Source organism: Leptodactylus fuscus, chromosome 2 (genome assembly GCF_031893055.1).
Source record: "Leptodactylus fuscus isolate aLepFus1 chromosome 2, aLepFus1.hap2, whole genome shotgun sequence".
Taxonomy (NCBI): Eukaryota; Metazoa; Chordata; class Amphibia; order Anura; family Leptodactylidae; genus Leptodactylus; species Leptodactylus fuscus.
Window position 1 is genome coordinate 107,900,693 of NC_134266.1, and position 16,252 is coordinate 107,916,944.

The 16,252-nt window shown below is 41.9% G+C and overlaps 1 protein-coding gene across 3 annotated transcripts in view; it reads left to right on the plus strand.

Moving 5' to 3' along the window:
- The first annotated feature begins 2,861 nt into the window (after nt 1–2,861).
- Nucleotides 2,862–16,252, plus strand: part of SYNRG (synergin gamma) — a 102,336-nt gene continuing 88,945 nt past the window's right edge. For 2 of the 3 annotated variants that reach the window (XM_075264248.1, XM_075264249.1), the window contains exons 1-2: nt 2,862–3,034; nt 15,912–15,952. In XM_075264248.1, the coding sequence (XP_075120349.1) occupies nt 2,988–3,034; nt 15,912–15,952 (88 nt within the window). In that variant the 5' untranslated portion in view covers nt 2,862–2,987. Of the gene's footprint in view, nt 3,035–15,908; nt 15,953–16,252 lie in introns of all 3 variants that reach the window. The other variant, XM_075264250.1, reaches the window with a different exon arrangement.

The following is a 16,252-nucleotide window of genomic DNA, read 5'->3' on the forward strand; positions in this document are numbered from 1 at the left end:
GTTCTCGGGAAATGCTATTGCTTTGATCACTTTTTATTCAAATTTTTATCAGCATCAAAACAGTGAAAAAACGGCGGTTTGGCACTTTTGACTATTTTTCCCGCTACGGCATTTACCGAACAGGAAAAATATTTGTATAGATCTGTACAGCGGGAGATTTTGGACACAGGGATACCTAACATGTAGGTTGTCACGGGATGGTTAGAGTCCGGCAATAGGCAATGTGTAATATATATTTCATGTGGAATGTATTCTCTAACCTGTTGTAAACATCAGTGTGTAGTTGGCTGATTAGGGTCTAGTGTGTTAGCACATTGTATGCAAATCCCTCTAACTAGTGAGGACCAGTGAGGACAATGGGTGGAGATAATCTGATCCTTGTCTCCAAGAAGATGTTGGACTGTGCATTGTTCAAAAGAGACAGGGAGTCTGCTCTCCTTGGCATAGGTGAGGGGGGAAGGATCTGTGACTCAGCCCTTCCCACCCACAGATATAGGTGTAACAGTCTTAGTATATAGTTGTAGCAGGAGTTAGTATGAGTTAGCCGGCCTGTGCACAGCTCTGTAGAGAGCCAGGATTTAGTTACAGGACCAAGGAACCAAAGCTATCATTGGATTGTGACTTCTGTGGACTTATTGTTATTACGGTTGATGTGACCGCCGCCGGCTACTAACTTTGTGGATTACAATAAATTGCTGTTGTCTCCCGACCTCTTGCGTCCGTGTTGATTCAAAAGACCTTCCGGAGGAAGACGTATACCTTTGCTCCGTGACATAAGTGTTTCACAGTTTTCAACTACTTTTATATGTGTTCTAGGGAAAGGGGGGTGATTTGAATTTTTAATACTTTTTATATTTTTTTTTTACTTTTTTTAATATTTTTTTTTGCATTTATTAGACCCCCTAGGGGTGTTGAACCCCAGGGGGTCTGATCACTAATGCAATGCATTACAATGCTAATGCATTGCAATAAATCATCCTTTCTTTTGCAGGCTGCATAGACCAGCTTGCAAAAGAAAGAGGCTGCAGACCGGCCAGGAGCCTTTACAAGGCTCCCGACTGTCATGCCAACGTGACGTCGGCCCAGGAGCATGCTCCAGGAGCCGGCGATCACCGACAAAATGGCGGTGCCTATGGAAAATGGCGCCTCCGGGACCTTTGACCATGGCGCCGGAGGGGTTAATGCCTCCGAACTTGCGGTGTCGGCACTATGGTTGCAGGCATGCGCAGTACGTTCGGCGAAGTTCGCCGAACAGAGCGTACTGCGCATGCGTCCGACGTCAAGCCGAAGAAGGAAGAGGAGGATGCAGAAGAAGATAGAGGCGGCGCTGGAGTCGTTTTTTGAGCAGCAATAGGGACGCCCCCATCGCATCTCCTGCGCTGGAGGACGCCCCCATCGCTGCAAGATAACTAATTAGCATACTGGTACAAACCGGTATTTTGAACGAACGGCGCGGCGGAGAGCACTTCCAAAGGTAGGAGACGAATAGCCGTTCTAAAGGCCATTCTGACGTGTTACCTAGAAAAAAAAGTTTTTTAATGGTAGAATCCCTTTAATAGCTCCCATATGCTGTAATGTCCCCCAGACAATATATTGGCTAGTGCTCTCACCATGGTATAATGGCCCATTTTTGTCCCTATGCTAAGTATAATGGCCCTCCTGTGTAAGCGGCCATTTTTCTTGTGGCCGCGGGTATGCGCAGTAGGCTCTGCCCGCAGCCTACAATTTTCAATGCCTGCGCCGGAAGAAGACAAAGGAAAAGGACGTTCCTGAAGAAGATGGAGGTGGCGCTGGAGAGTTCTCTGGCAGCATTGGGGACGCCCCCAGTGCTGTTTGAGCGTTGGGTCCCGCCCCCAGTGCTCCGCGAGAACTCATTTGCATACCGGCGAAAACCGGTATTTCTACAGAACGGCGGGGCGAAGAAGACATCTAAAGGTAGGAGACAAATAACTTTTCTTAAAGGGGCTCTATCAGCAAAATTATGCCGTATGAGCCACACATATGCCTGAATAGCCTTTAAAAAGGATATTCAGGCACCGCTAATAGTGTTTTAAAAGCCCCCCCTACCCCCGTTTTATACTAAGATTGTACTGCGCATGCTCCGGCGCCATTTCTGTCAATGGCAGTTCGCGACCATGCTGCAAATGCACAGTACGCTTGCGTAGTTCTAAGAGGAACTGAGCATGCTCAGTATACTCAGTTCCCCTTAGAACTATGACAAAAATGGTGTCAGAGCGTGCGCAGTATAGGTTTCCGCACAGGAAGTCCCCAAGCTGACCCAGCGAATGGAAACCTGAACGCAGATGTGAATAGGGCCTAAGTTGGGGGGCCCACTTGGACAAGTTCGCCCCACATGTGCTGAACCCCTAGCTACGTTAGACCCCCACAGTCCCCTCACTGATGTAAATGTCAATTATGTCCAGGAGGCACATGTGGTAAAATGGGCCAAATTCTTTTTAATTCCACCCTGTCCTGCTTTTTTTTTCAGTATCCTTGATTACATGGTATCAGTTGTAGTACAATTTGTCTTGCAAAAAAATAAGTCCTCAAATAAGTCTGTGAAATGCAAAAAAAAAGTTATACCGTTTGTAAGTAGGGAAGTAAAAATATAATAATGCATAAATGAAAAGCAAATGAAAGGAACGGGTTAAGAACAAGCTTGACTGTACTGTCATTCAGTGGTCAGTGCACATGGGTAGTCAGCACGTACAGGTGCAGCCTCAGGGGGCGTGGCTCAGGAGACAAGGATCACTTTCTTTCCTGCTAGGACCCTGAGAGTGTGACAAGGAAACGCCTGACATCGCAGGTCCATCAAAGTGCTAACTAAATCCCGCAGCTCACTGTATTACATGGCTACATAAGACAAAGTCCAGTCCACAACCATTCACTTTGGCACAAGAACTATTGCGCCGTAATAGAAACCGGAAGTGACTGGTCCTTTGTTGCCGGAAGTGGTTTTCGTTCCTCTTTATTTACAGCACGGAAAGATGGCAATGCGACCTGGAGCCGGGGGAACCGGCAGCGGCAGGGGAAGGCGAGTACACGGATTATATTATTCACATGTAGAATGGAAGAAGGCATCTGACGTCAGAGAGTTGGGTGTGCGGATAGATAAGGGCGCTCTCACCCGCGCCTGTCCTCTTTAGCCGGGTCACCTCATTGTAGTCGCTGCTTCCTCCACGTTATCAAGCAGCTTCCAGTACTGACAAAGAGCTCCTGTCACCTGCTTTCTCTATGGATGTGTATGTGTATATATATATGTGTATATATATATATATAGTTATGTAATAGAGGTCAAGAGTTCTCATTTCAGTTTCATGATGATAGGATGTCTATTTATTGGAATACTGCTTTTAAAGAGGACCTTTCATGGTCCGGGGCACAGGCAGTTCTATATACTGCTGGAAAGCCGACAGTGCGCTGAATTCAGCGTCCTGTCGGCTTTCCCAATCTGTGCCCCGGGGTAAAAAGGTCCTGGTACCGTAGCTCTTTACAGTCAGAAGGGCGTTTCTGACAGTCAGTCAGGTACGTCCTTCTCCACAGCAGCGCCTATTGTGATGTACAGTGTGAACGGAGAGGAACGCCCCCTCCCCTCCTAATAATACCGGGATTCCTACGGAACGGCGGCGCAGAGAAGAATAGCCTTTCTTTAGGCTATTCCGACATGTAACTCGGGGGGGAAAAATAAGGGTTGTATGATAGGATCCCTTTAAAGGGGTTGTCCGGGATTGAATCTAATCTAAACACCTCCCCCCACTTTCTAAATAATATAATTTATCTAAAAAGTATATTTACCTATATCCCTAGGGTGGTCATGTGACAGCTCCAGGGACATTTGCTGGTTATCCGGTGACAATCCATTTGTGGGAACGGAACGTCACTACAACGCTAACTCATAGCTTTGGCAAAATAATAAAAATATTTGCAAAATTGAAAACAAGAAAGCAGCCTTTCCTTATTGTGGGGCCTTAACCTAACCCTAGATTCACATGACCAAGTTTCACCCTTGAATGTCTTGTCTATTAGCCATATGTACTGGCCTGAACATCATGTCAGGGGAGGGATACCAAGCGTAATAGTTATGTATGCTGTAAGTAGTATAATCAGTATGGGACAGTATGTATGCTTGGAGGCAGAGACTTCTACTAGCATAGATAGCTATTATGCTAGAAGTCCCTTTCCTGGCATGATGTTCAGGCCAGTCAATCCAGCGAACACATGAATAGAGTTTCACTTGTGAATCCTAGGCCTGTCTTCAATTTTATTTATTTATTTATTTTTTATTTCATGCAGCGTTAGGATTGATTTTGCATTAGCATTGCAGTATATTATTTTGGTTATCAGACTCGCACTCACTCACTTTTTAAGTACTCCCTTCTCTCAAATCGCCAAACTGCAAAGTTAAAATTGTTTTCCCATACGGTGAACAACTTATTTGAGAAGTGGGGAGGGATTAGAAGGAGCTAACCCGCCGTTTTTTCTACGTTTATCCTCCCAAATATATTTGAGTAATGTGATCAAAACATCAGACATACCCCAAAATAGTATGAATAAAAAGTTTATCTGGCCCCTCAAAGATGTATTATGATGCCTTCATACTGAAATGTAAAAAAAAAGTTGCGATGACTGAATATGGTGACTCCAAGAGAAAGGAGGTGTTAAAATGTAACCAAAACTATACATATTTGGTAATGCCTTAAAGGGGCTCTATCAGCAAAATCATGCTGATAGAGCCCCACATATGTGTGAATAGCCTTTAAAAAGGCTATTCAGGCACTGCTAAAGTTATATTAAACTACCCCCCAGTTTTAAAATAATACCCTAAAAAAAGAATGTGATCTACTTACGCATCGTGCACGGTTTATTATAATTAATATATATATTAATTATTATAGATTAATATAACTTTGGCGGTGCCTGAATAGCCTTTTTAAAGGCTATTCACGCATATGTGGGGCTCTATCAGCATGATTTTGCTGATCGAGCCCCTTTAACTGTAGATAGTAAGTAATTTTGGCTGCTTGGTGAACGCTACAAAAACCATAACAAAGTGGCTCAAACAGTTTTCTAACTCCACCCCCACTGAAAATTAATACTCGAATATAAGCTGGAAATAAGCTGGTTATTGGAAATAACTTACTTATTGGAAATTTTCCAATAAGTCCAATAAGTTTTCCCAGTTTTTTGTGGTAAAATTAGGGACCTCGGCTTATACTCGAGTATATACGGTAATTATTTATTTATTTTCCTGAATTCCCAGTACATTGTATGGAACTATTACAAAGCAAAACTTATCCCGCAAAAACTACGTTCTCGTACAGCTTTAGGAATAGAAAAATAAGCGTTAGGTCTAACCTTGGATTCGGAGGTTATTTCAGTCATTTTTCATCCATTCCATCCGGTCTCGCCCTTCCACTGACTAAAGTACGGTATTTGCCACTAACTATATGCTATCTGCTGAAACCAAAATTCTGTGGCATTTAAAAAGAGGAATGTCCTAAAATCATTCATTAATTGTAAGTGAGGTAAATTGTTAAATTATGCCTCTGTCACACAACCATACTTATGATCCACATGTGTGGACAAAAGTGCAGTTACATTAATGGGCCCATATGCACAGTTGTGTTTTTTTTTTTTTTTTTTTTTTTTTTTGCACCTGTGTGTCCCAGGCTGTTGTGAAGCGCTGCAAAATATGGAGAAGGTCCTCTAGTGTCCATATTTGCATCCAGTTCCGTTCATGAATGTATATGGGTTTGATGTGTAAAAACTTAGAGAAATAGAGCAATGGAACACCCTAGCCCACCCGACAGTTTCACATGCATACAAATGGTCTTGCAATTTTTTTTTACCTCCACACATATAGACCCTTGTTTTTCTCCAATGTTCTTGATTCTCAGTAACCCATTCTTTTCACCTAGGGTTCTGAGCTGGATAGTCCAGGGTGTCACACTTCATCGGCAGTGATGTGCAGCTCTCACTGAGCAACCTGGGCAGGCCTCCTAGAACACTGCTGTTTGGGTTCTAGTGGGCAAATCGGCTCTCCCATGTCCATCCTCTTATACCCATATCAGGGTAGACTGAGTTGTGTGTGAGATGAGTCCATGTTGGGTTCACCCCTTGACCGCTTACCTCCTACCTATGTTTGCAACTGGGAGTCCTATCTCTGTGCCACTTTTTCAGATGCCCAGAGGTTGACTCATTTGCCCCTCGGTCACAGCTCATGTGTCTTAAAGGGGCTCTATCATTGGGAAAGTCATTTTTAGATGAGCACATCCTTACATAGCCTTTAGAAAGGCTATTCCACACATACCCTTTGTATGTAAATCACCTCAGTGGTTTTTGAATGAACCCGTTTTTCATATTCATATTATAATTAGTTAAAAATGACTTTTCCCAATGATAGAGCCCCTTTAAGCAATCTCCAAGAGGTGGGATATGATGCCCATTGTGCTCTTGTTCTGTTGCTGATGCCAGGCCTCGGAGGGGGACATGCTTCAAATATTCTTTCCTGACTTTTTGACATTACTTTGAAAACTTGCAAGTCCTCAATCATTCGAGATGTGATCAATGTAGCAACAACATGCATCCTGCCTTCCTTCAAAGTAGACTTATCTTTCATGTGGGTCTGCCCTAGTAGACCTCTGGACTTGTTGCTGGTCTGGAACCACCTCTCCCTTACTATAGATTTTCCCAAATGTATTTTCGCTCTCCCATTAAGAGACTGGGTTTTCATAGTGCTTTCTTTTCTGAAGAATTGCATGTGGTATTTGATGGTAATAACATATGCTAGGCATCACTATTCTCACCTCTATAACAGCCAGTACACCAGAAGTTCTATGGTTATCATACAGGTGACGCTGGGTTCACACCAGCGTCTGGACTCCATTATCAGGTTTCCGTCTTCTGCGTGCAGAAGACGGTAACTGTCATGCCGAGTCCAGCTGTGAGCGCCAGTGAGTGTTTTATGCTCTCTGCGGCAAAACTGTTGTGGTTTTTTTTTTTTAAAACTGGACGCAGAGTACTGCATGTCTGACTCTGTGTCCGGTTTAAAGAAAAACTGTATCGCCGCGGAGAGCATAAAACGCTCACTGGCGCTCACGGACGGACACTTTTCAAACCCATTCAAATGAATGGGTTTGAAAGATGCCGGCAGGTTTCCGTCTCCTTCTCTGTTTTGTGCAGGAAATGGAAACCTGCAGAACGGAGTCCCGGGCACAGATGTGAACGAGCCCTGAGATGCATTTAAAAGCTGCATGCAGTTATCCAGCAAAAATAACGGAGTGAAAACCAGGCAAAAAAAACAGGAGTTAAAGCAGAGTAAAAACTTAATGCAAAACTGCCCAGCCAATAATGAGAATAACCTGGAATTAATCCCACTGAATCCAGTTACTACTGTGCGGCATCTGTCTGCTGGATTCAGTTTTAAAATGGATGGACCAGGACAGAAAGGCAGCACTAGTATGAACATAGCGTTAGGAACCTACTTATTTTCCGTACAAAAGAGCGGAGTAACCATAGATGGCGTGTTCTGGCAGTTAAAGTTTCCTTGTGGTTAATTATATATTGGATGGTTGACCTCCTGTGCATCAGTGTTGGGAACAGGAGATGTCTGATGGCTATTTTTGGCTTTGTAATGTTGTCCTCATGTTTTAAACATTTTAACTGCTAGCATTGTCCATCATCTGTCGTAGTTTTGCTTCACTATTGTTTGCTTTTACTATTCATGCTATTATTTCTCTATATTATAAAAATGAATTCTTGTCTGTCTGTCTGGTTACGCATAGAGAACAGACAAAATGACTGGACCGATCTTAACCAAATTTGGCACACAGATACTTCAGGTGTCTGGGAAGGTTTAAGACGAGGCCGCAACTCACTCAGACATACCGTTCCGGAGATACAGCTTTCCCAACACTCTGACAACCCCCCCCCATTAGCCAATATAAACCTGCAAGTCTTTTACTCATATTCCAACTGCAATACAGACGGTCACTCTACATGCACTATCCAAACTGATACACACATCAGAGGATTAGATACACGTGTCTGCACACAGTTCCACATGCCAGAGGATTAGATACGCGCCACTTCACACAGTACCACATGCTAGTGGAATAGATATGTGCATCAGCACACAGTTCCACACGCCGGAAGATTAGATACACGGCTCTGCAAAGAGTACCACATATCAGAGTTTTAGTTCAGGTTTCCATAGCCATTTTTCTTCAATACTTTGTCAGCCTTAGAGGGGCAGGGCGCTGTGGTTGATACTGTTACACAAGGTCATATACACAGTGTAGATTAATGCTGCTGCACACCGTATGAACATGAAAAGTGAAAATTTATTGGTACATATACGCCATGAATGAGTTTGTAAAGCATAAAGAAAGCACTAGATCATTGTAGTGAACATAACGTTTCGGTCATATTAGACCTTCCTCAGATAAGATCTAGAAGCTAGCAGAGTGCGCAGAGGAGTCATGGCGTCTGCTAGCACCCATACTCCCTATTTAGAAGTGTGCGGTTCCATTGCTTTCTATATATAAGGTCATATACACAGGCTTTACTCCAGGTCTTCATAACAACCGATCACAGATTTTTCACTGATATCCGAAATGAGATTCACATAACGCTTATGGACACACACAAACGATATACAAAATGCATGAGTGCAAAACTGGACAATTCTTATCGGGCCACTACACAAGCAAAAAATTAAATATACTCGTGCAAAGTCAGGTCCTCCTGTTAGTACTTAATAGATTTGTGTATGATTGAGCTTCCATGGTTCAGTTTTTATTCTTTAACCCCTTAGCGACCCATGACATACTATTACTGCATGGGTCGCATGGGGATGTATGGAGAGAGCTCACGAGCTGTAGCTTCTGTAATAGGAACATCCATAAATCACCCCATTTTCAAAACTGCACCCCTTAAAGTCAAAACTGCTTATAGAAGTTTATTAAGCGTTTAAGTGTGTGAACAAAAATGGAGGTGAAATATACACTGTAAGCTGATGGCTGGTCAGGTAATGGAGGGAGTGTACATCTCAGGTGGGTGAGATGAGAAAACTCCAGGAATGTTTGTTCTCAGTAGACAACTTTCGTCTGCTGCTCAGTATTTGGCTGGATTTTTAGGAATGACAGGTAGGATTGGTAGTGGGACCTGTCATTCCACCCCCCTCCAGTCCACACTTTGGGGATGTTCCGGCAGCAACTCAGCTGCAGAGAGTCTCCTCGTCAAGGAGGTTTAAGAAGCCAGCTCCAGCAGCAATACTTGGGCAGAGCTTGGCTGGAGAGTAAAACAGAGGTCATATTTTTGGAGCTGTGTCCTGAATGACTCTACTGGCTTTTGGATTTCTGTTATCCTAGGTGAGGTAACCTATTCTATGTTTAGTTAGAGCCTAGCCGGGCAGGTATTTATTTTTTTGTATTGTTTCCTTATGTTGCTGCACTACCTTTTTGAGTGAAAATAAACTCTACCTTTGTTTTGGACTAAAGAAACTGGACTTGTGTGTCTATGCCACCCCACCTAGCAACCTCAGACCTTGACAACACATTTAAATTTTTTTCACTAATTTAATTTAGCCCAAAAATACACCTACTCACAAGGGGTTATAAAAGAGAGTGCATAAAACTATTTGTTGTGAAAGTCCTCCTGACTATGGAAATGCCCCATGTGTGGGTGTAAACTGATGTATGGGCACCCGGTATGGTCCAGATTGGAGTGTCATTGGGATTTTGGAGGGCAGATTTTGCTGAAATTTTTATTTCAGACGTCATGTTCCATGCTACCACAGTTTAATCTGGACTGGGGACTTGTTTATTTTTTTTTATAAAATGTTGCTTTAATCCCAATTTTTACATTTCCACAAGGGGTTAAAAATGGATGTAAACTGATGTATAGGAACACAGTAGGTAACAGAGCAAACCAGGTGCCATGTCACACTTTCAGAAATCCTGAGGTAGCAGTCCAGTGGAAACCCCTAAAAATGTGACACCCCCCCCCCCCCCCCCTCCATTTTGGAAACTACACCCCTCAAGAAATGTAATCTAGAAGAATGAGAGGTAGTAGTGTGGTACAATTTGAAGTATCCCTTCATGCAGAGGTCAGGCCTTTAGTATCCCTCGCTTTGGTACAGACGTTTCATCTTTATTGGGTTATCCCTTTCTTACCGGTTTGGGGACTTCACCAGGGAAATATTGCCCTGGAACAATACGTGGAACCTCTATTCCAGAAGGTTCTCTTCTTGGCTTTCAAACATTAGGGCTTTAAAGGGGTATTCTCATCAACATAAGCATATCTATATTTGTAGATAATTAAAAGTTAAACCGTTTTGCAAATATAAGTAACAATTCTGCAGCGGTTTAAAGATTTCCTCTAACCATTTTAGTAGTGACAGTCAGATCGGTTGCCATGGATACGACCACAAATGCAGAAATTTTCTATGGTCTGGGACTTGTCAGAAACCCAGCCATGATTTTCTTACTGTATCTCGGTGATCAGGAAGGGACACTACATGTATCAGAAGATATCCCGGCCACAATAAGGAAATCATGGCTGATTTTCTGGCCTTAGTAAGGTACTGCATTCATGGTCGTACCCATTGGCAACTGATCAAGACCACAAGACTGTGACCACAAGATATTTAGAGAAAATCTTTGAAAATCTGCAAAATATTTAATTACCGTATAAGCCGACCCCCCCCCCGCACTAATTTTACCACAAAAAAAAACTGGGAAAACTTATTGACTCGAGTATAAGCCGAGGGGGGGAACTACAGCAGCTATCGGAAAATTTCAAAAATTAAAATGGTTGGAGTTTTTGGGTGCAGTAAATGCTGGGGAAGGGGAGGGGATGTTTTGGTTGTCTGTCCCCCCCCCACACACACACACACACTTGGAATTCAGTTTGGCTGAATATAGGGTATCTGCTCCTATTAACCCCTTCCCGACGGAACAGGAGCACTACAGATACCCTATATTCAGTAGACCGGGCACTTTCAGACACAGGGATACCTAATGTCTATGTGTTTCACAGTCATTTTCTACTTTTGTATGTATTCTAGGGAAAGGATGGAATACGAATTTTTTTTTTTTTTTTTTCTTTTTTTTTTTTTGGGGAGACTGCTCTTGCTCTTGTAGTTCAATTCAGGAGCGGCCTCCCAAAAATGGCCGCCGGCCGGCATGTGCACTCGGTTCTGCTGGTGTCTCACTCGCGTCGGAGGTGACGCAAAGGAAGACTACTAAAGAAGGTGGGGATCCAGCCGAAGATAGAGGCGTCGCTGGAGCGTGTGTTCGAGCAGCAGTGGGGACGCCCCCATTGCATTTTCAGCGCTGGGGCTTGCCCTCATTGCTGTGAGAGAACTAATTTGCATACCCGTAAAAACTGGTATTTCTATGGAACGGTGCAGCGGAGACCATGCCTAAAGGGAAGAGACGAGTAGCCTTTCTAAAGGCTATTCTGATGTGTGATCGCCAAAAAAATTCATTTCAATGGTAGAATCTCTTTAAAGAGATTCTATCTTTAAAAAAAAAAAAAAAGTGTTTTTAAACTAAAAACACATAGGAATAGCCTTTATATTTCAGGTCCAGGTGTTTTTTGAGATTATTTTTTTTTTCTCCTTCTTCATTATGCTAATTTGTGCTCAGAAAGCACAGGGGGCGTTCCCCCTGTGCTTTGGGCACAGCGTTGTCATCCATTCCATTACTGCCTTTGTCTTCTACTCCTGGCTCGTCTCCTATTCTTACAAGAGACCACCGCAAAATTGTGTCACTGACACAACTTTAGAGATAGCAGTGCTTAGGTTCACGGAATGGTTTTATAAAAAACTTACATATTTTGCTTCCTGATGTTCTTATTGGCACTGATTCTAACTTTATCAACTCGCCTTTCATTGTGAGACCATCAGAATATGAGCAATGATGGCCAACCGAGCATTTGATGCGATTTCAATATTTTCATTAAGAGAAATCGAAAAATGTTCACAATTATTTGACTCCTTTTAATTGATGCTGTATGTTTTTGTGTTGTCTCTTTATTTTGTCTTAATGACCATGTGTACTGAGTGGTAATAATTGCATTTTTATTTTGCATACTGTGAAGTTTCTTTAACTCCTTAAGGACCAAGCCATTTTTTGGTTTCACATTCTCATTTTTCCCTCCTCACATTTCAAGAGCCATAACTTTTTCATTTTTCAGTTCAGAATCACATGATGGCTTATTGTTTGCGGGACAAGTTGTACTTTGTAATGGCACCATTCAATATGCTGTGCAATGTACTGGGATGCTTGAAAAAAAAATTCAGAATGAGGTGCAATTGGGGTTCGGGCATTTTGGAGTGCGGAAATACCTAATATGTTTATGTTTAATGTTCTTTATTTACTTTCGTATCTGATCTAGGGAAAGGGGGGTGATTTGAACACACGCACAAATATATATATATATATATATATATATATATATATATATATATATATATATATATATATATATCAGACCCCTTAGGTAGGAGGTCTGATCGCTCATACTATTCACTGCAATACTACTGTGTTGCAGTGAATAGCAAAATCACAGCAGTTCTATTAGATGCTGCCTCTGGCAGCGTGCAATAGAGCTAATGCATTGACAAGCCTTGAAGCCTTCACTAGGCTTCAGGTTGTCATAGCAACCCATAGCCGCCCTCCGGTCACGTTCAGGAGGGCGGCGATTGGCGGAAAATGGTGGCTCTCGTTCCGCCTGCACAGTTTACATGCTGCAGTTGCGCTTGACCGCAGTTTGTAAAGGGTTAACAGCAGCGATCAGTGCGGGCACCGACTACTGCTGTTAGAGGCAGGTCCTGGCTGTATTATACAGCCGGCATCTGCCCTTTATGGAGAGAGCTGAACTCTCTTCATACATCCCCATGCGACTCATGAAGTAATAGTACGTCATGGGTCGCTAAGGGGTTAAAGGGGCTCTGTCATTGGGAAATGTCATTTTTAGATAAACACATCCTTGCATAGCCTTTAGAAAAGCTATTCCACACCTACCTTTAGTATGTAAATTGCCTCAGTAGATTTTTAATAAGTCCATTTTTATTCATATGCTAATGACCTTAGACCATGAACTGGAGCCCCTTTAATAAATTCTCCATTCAGCTAATGTATAATATTGCAAAGCTTCTAAACATTATTGCAGGCCTGCCTGAATAAAACCAGTTCAAGTAGGAGGTGAGGATAGAAAATAACTTTTGAATCTGTATTTCAAAGTTTTGAGCCTGTAATTGGTAATGTAATCTTTAATAGGTTTGTGAATCAGTGTTATAGATTAGAGATGAGCATTAAAATGTTCGAGGTTCAATATTTGTTTCAAGTAGCCCCTCAATATTCGACTACTCAAATCGAATATCGAACCCTATTATAGTCTATGGGGGGAAAATGCTCGTTTCAGGGTAGGCAACATTCAATCAAATTATACTTACCAAGTCCACGAGTGAGGGTCGGGCTGGATTCTCTGTGCAGCGTCCCTGCGGCATCTTCCGGCTCTGAATTTACTCTGCCAGGCATCGGCCTGGGCAGAGCCAACTGCGCATGTCCGCTCTACAAGCGGAAGCTGCACGGAGAAGACTTCTAAAGGTAGGAGAAGAACCAGCATTGATTGGCCGACTGTATAGTATTTGGCCAATCAATGCTGGTTCTGCATCGAACTTTTCCATTCGAACAGCTAGTAGTACTCGATAGAGTACGAGTATTTTGAATACCGTAGTATTCGATCGAATACCTACTCGATCGAATACTACTCGCTCATCTCTATTATAGATGCCTAGTTGCTCCCCCTGAAAAATGTGATTAAACATCTGTGGGAGGTTTGGCATGACTTTATACTACTGACAGTATACTATAGGGATGAGAAGTCATCCGGTCACAGAGCCTTACTATCATTGATTCTATTTCCTCTAAGTAATTGCCTTAAAGGGGTTGGCCACTTTCAGACCAATATTAAGAGACAAATGTTATTGTTTGTACAATAAAAAGATTCACCATTTTCCAACATACTTTCTGTATTAATTCCTCGTGTGTGTGTTTTGATTTTTGTTTTTTTAAATCTCTGCATGCAGTCATTCATTCTCTAACCCTTCATTCACATCTGCATTTGGTAATCCGTTCGTGGAGTAGGCATGGGGACCCCCTGAATGGAATACCAAATGCAAGCGGTGTGCCAGTGAAAGCACGCGGACCCCATAGACTAGAAGAGTCTGTCTGTTTGCCACGCACTGCTCGCATGTATCATATGGGCAGGAAAGTAGATTGTGAACTACTTTCCTGTCCGCATGATCCCTGCGGAGATCTAGCAGCAAGCACACGGACCCTATTATAATTTATGGGCTCCATGTGCTTTCACTGGCACACTGCTTGCAGTTAAATTCGGTATTCCGTTCAGGGGGGTCCTCATGTGGACTCCCGCGGATGCAATACGAATGTTGATGTGAACGAGGGCTTACTTCTAGTGGTTAAAATTCTGACCATGGACATGTGATTCCACACAGGTACACAGCTGATTACCAGGCGGATGTCTGATTCTTGTGCTGTGACATTGAGCGACACCTGTGTGTATCACATGATCATATATAGTTATTATTATTATTTATTTATATAGCACCATTAATTCCATGGTGCTTTACATTTGGGGGTTATATAGTGTAAAATTATATATTTTATAGTGCCTTGCAAAAATATTCATACTCCTGTTAACTTTTTCACATTTTGTCACCTTACAACCACAAACTTAAATGTATTTAATTCAGATTTTAAATGATGGACCAACACACAGTAGCAGATAATTAAGTGGAACTAAAATGATTTATGTTTTTTTAAAATTGTCATCAAATAAAACCTGAAAAGCGTGATGTGCAAAAGTGTCCCCCCCCCCAAAAAAAAAATCCCTTTTTTTTTTTTTTTCCTTTCCTTTCTTTCTTCCCCCTCTGCTTCACTGCTGATTAAAAAAAAAATTGAATAAAAAGTGATCAAAAAGAGAGACTTTCCCAAGATGATAGCACTATAAAGTACACCTGGTCCTGCAAAAAAAAAACACCCTTTACATCCCCGCACATGAAAATATTTTTAAAAAGTAACGGTATCAGAATATGGTGACTTTAAAACTGCAAAAAAAAAAAAAAAAATTTTTGTTTAAGGGATTTAAAAAAACAAAACCAAACAAACAAAAAAAACCCCCAAAAACATAAGTTTGGCATCCCTGGAATAGTATCTAGACATAGAATAGATGCAATGTCATTTTGGCTGCAGAGTGAACGCTGTGGAAACGAAGCTCATAAGTCGCATGTCCCAGTACATTGTACAGAATAATGGTGGCACCATGAAGAACAATTACTCCCACAAACATTAAGCCTTCATATGGCTCTGAGAACGGGAAAAATAAAAGTTATGGGATTTGGAAGGTGGGAAATGAAAAACAAAAATTTTAAAATGTCACCAGCGGGAAGGGGATATGCTTGAGAATAGCTATACATACCTGAGCCAAATGGATATCATACAAACAGATAACATTTTAAAACTGCCAGAACAGTCTGTCCCATTCTCAGAGGAAAGAGTTGGGGGATGTTGAATTGAAATTTTGTCGTAGATGAGTTATAGTCACAGGTATCTGGCAGAAGTTTAAGGCCTTTATGCACAAACTAACTTGCCAGGCAATGGTTGTAAATGGATAGCTGATGTGTGTGGTAGAAATCCTTTTGGAAGGTATAGAGTCACATTAGTATTTTCAATATCTTTGCTTCAATTCAAATAGAGAACAAATAATCAGGCGAACTTTCCTATGACAATGTTGTTTAGGCTCTTTTCTGTATACATATATATTTTTATTTCTTTTAAAGACCATTCCTTTCTGTTAACATGGATTCATTATTTTTACAGCTTTGTGTTTCCACTGGCAACTGGAATTGGATCTCCTCAAGGTTTGTATATATTGTTTGATCTATATCTATTAAATATGTTGTGTAAACCTTGTATGACAAAAAGTGTATGGTTTGTGCAAAGTGCTGCACTATCGTATAAGTATCAGGTCATCCATGATTTTCTTACCTATGCAATGTGCTACTCTTTAAATTCAATCAGCGCTTCAGATCCATGCTACAGGGAAATGTGCAATAGATGTAGAGTCCTACATTGGGAGTCAAGACTCTGAACAACAGGAGTCTTCCCACCCATGTCTTGTCGCTGTTGAAAATGAAGGACAGGAGCATGTGTGAAGCTCT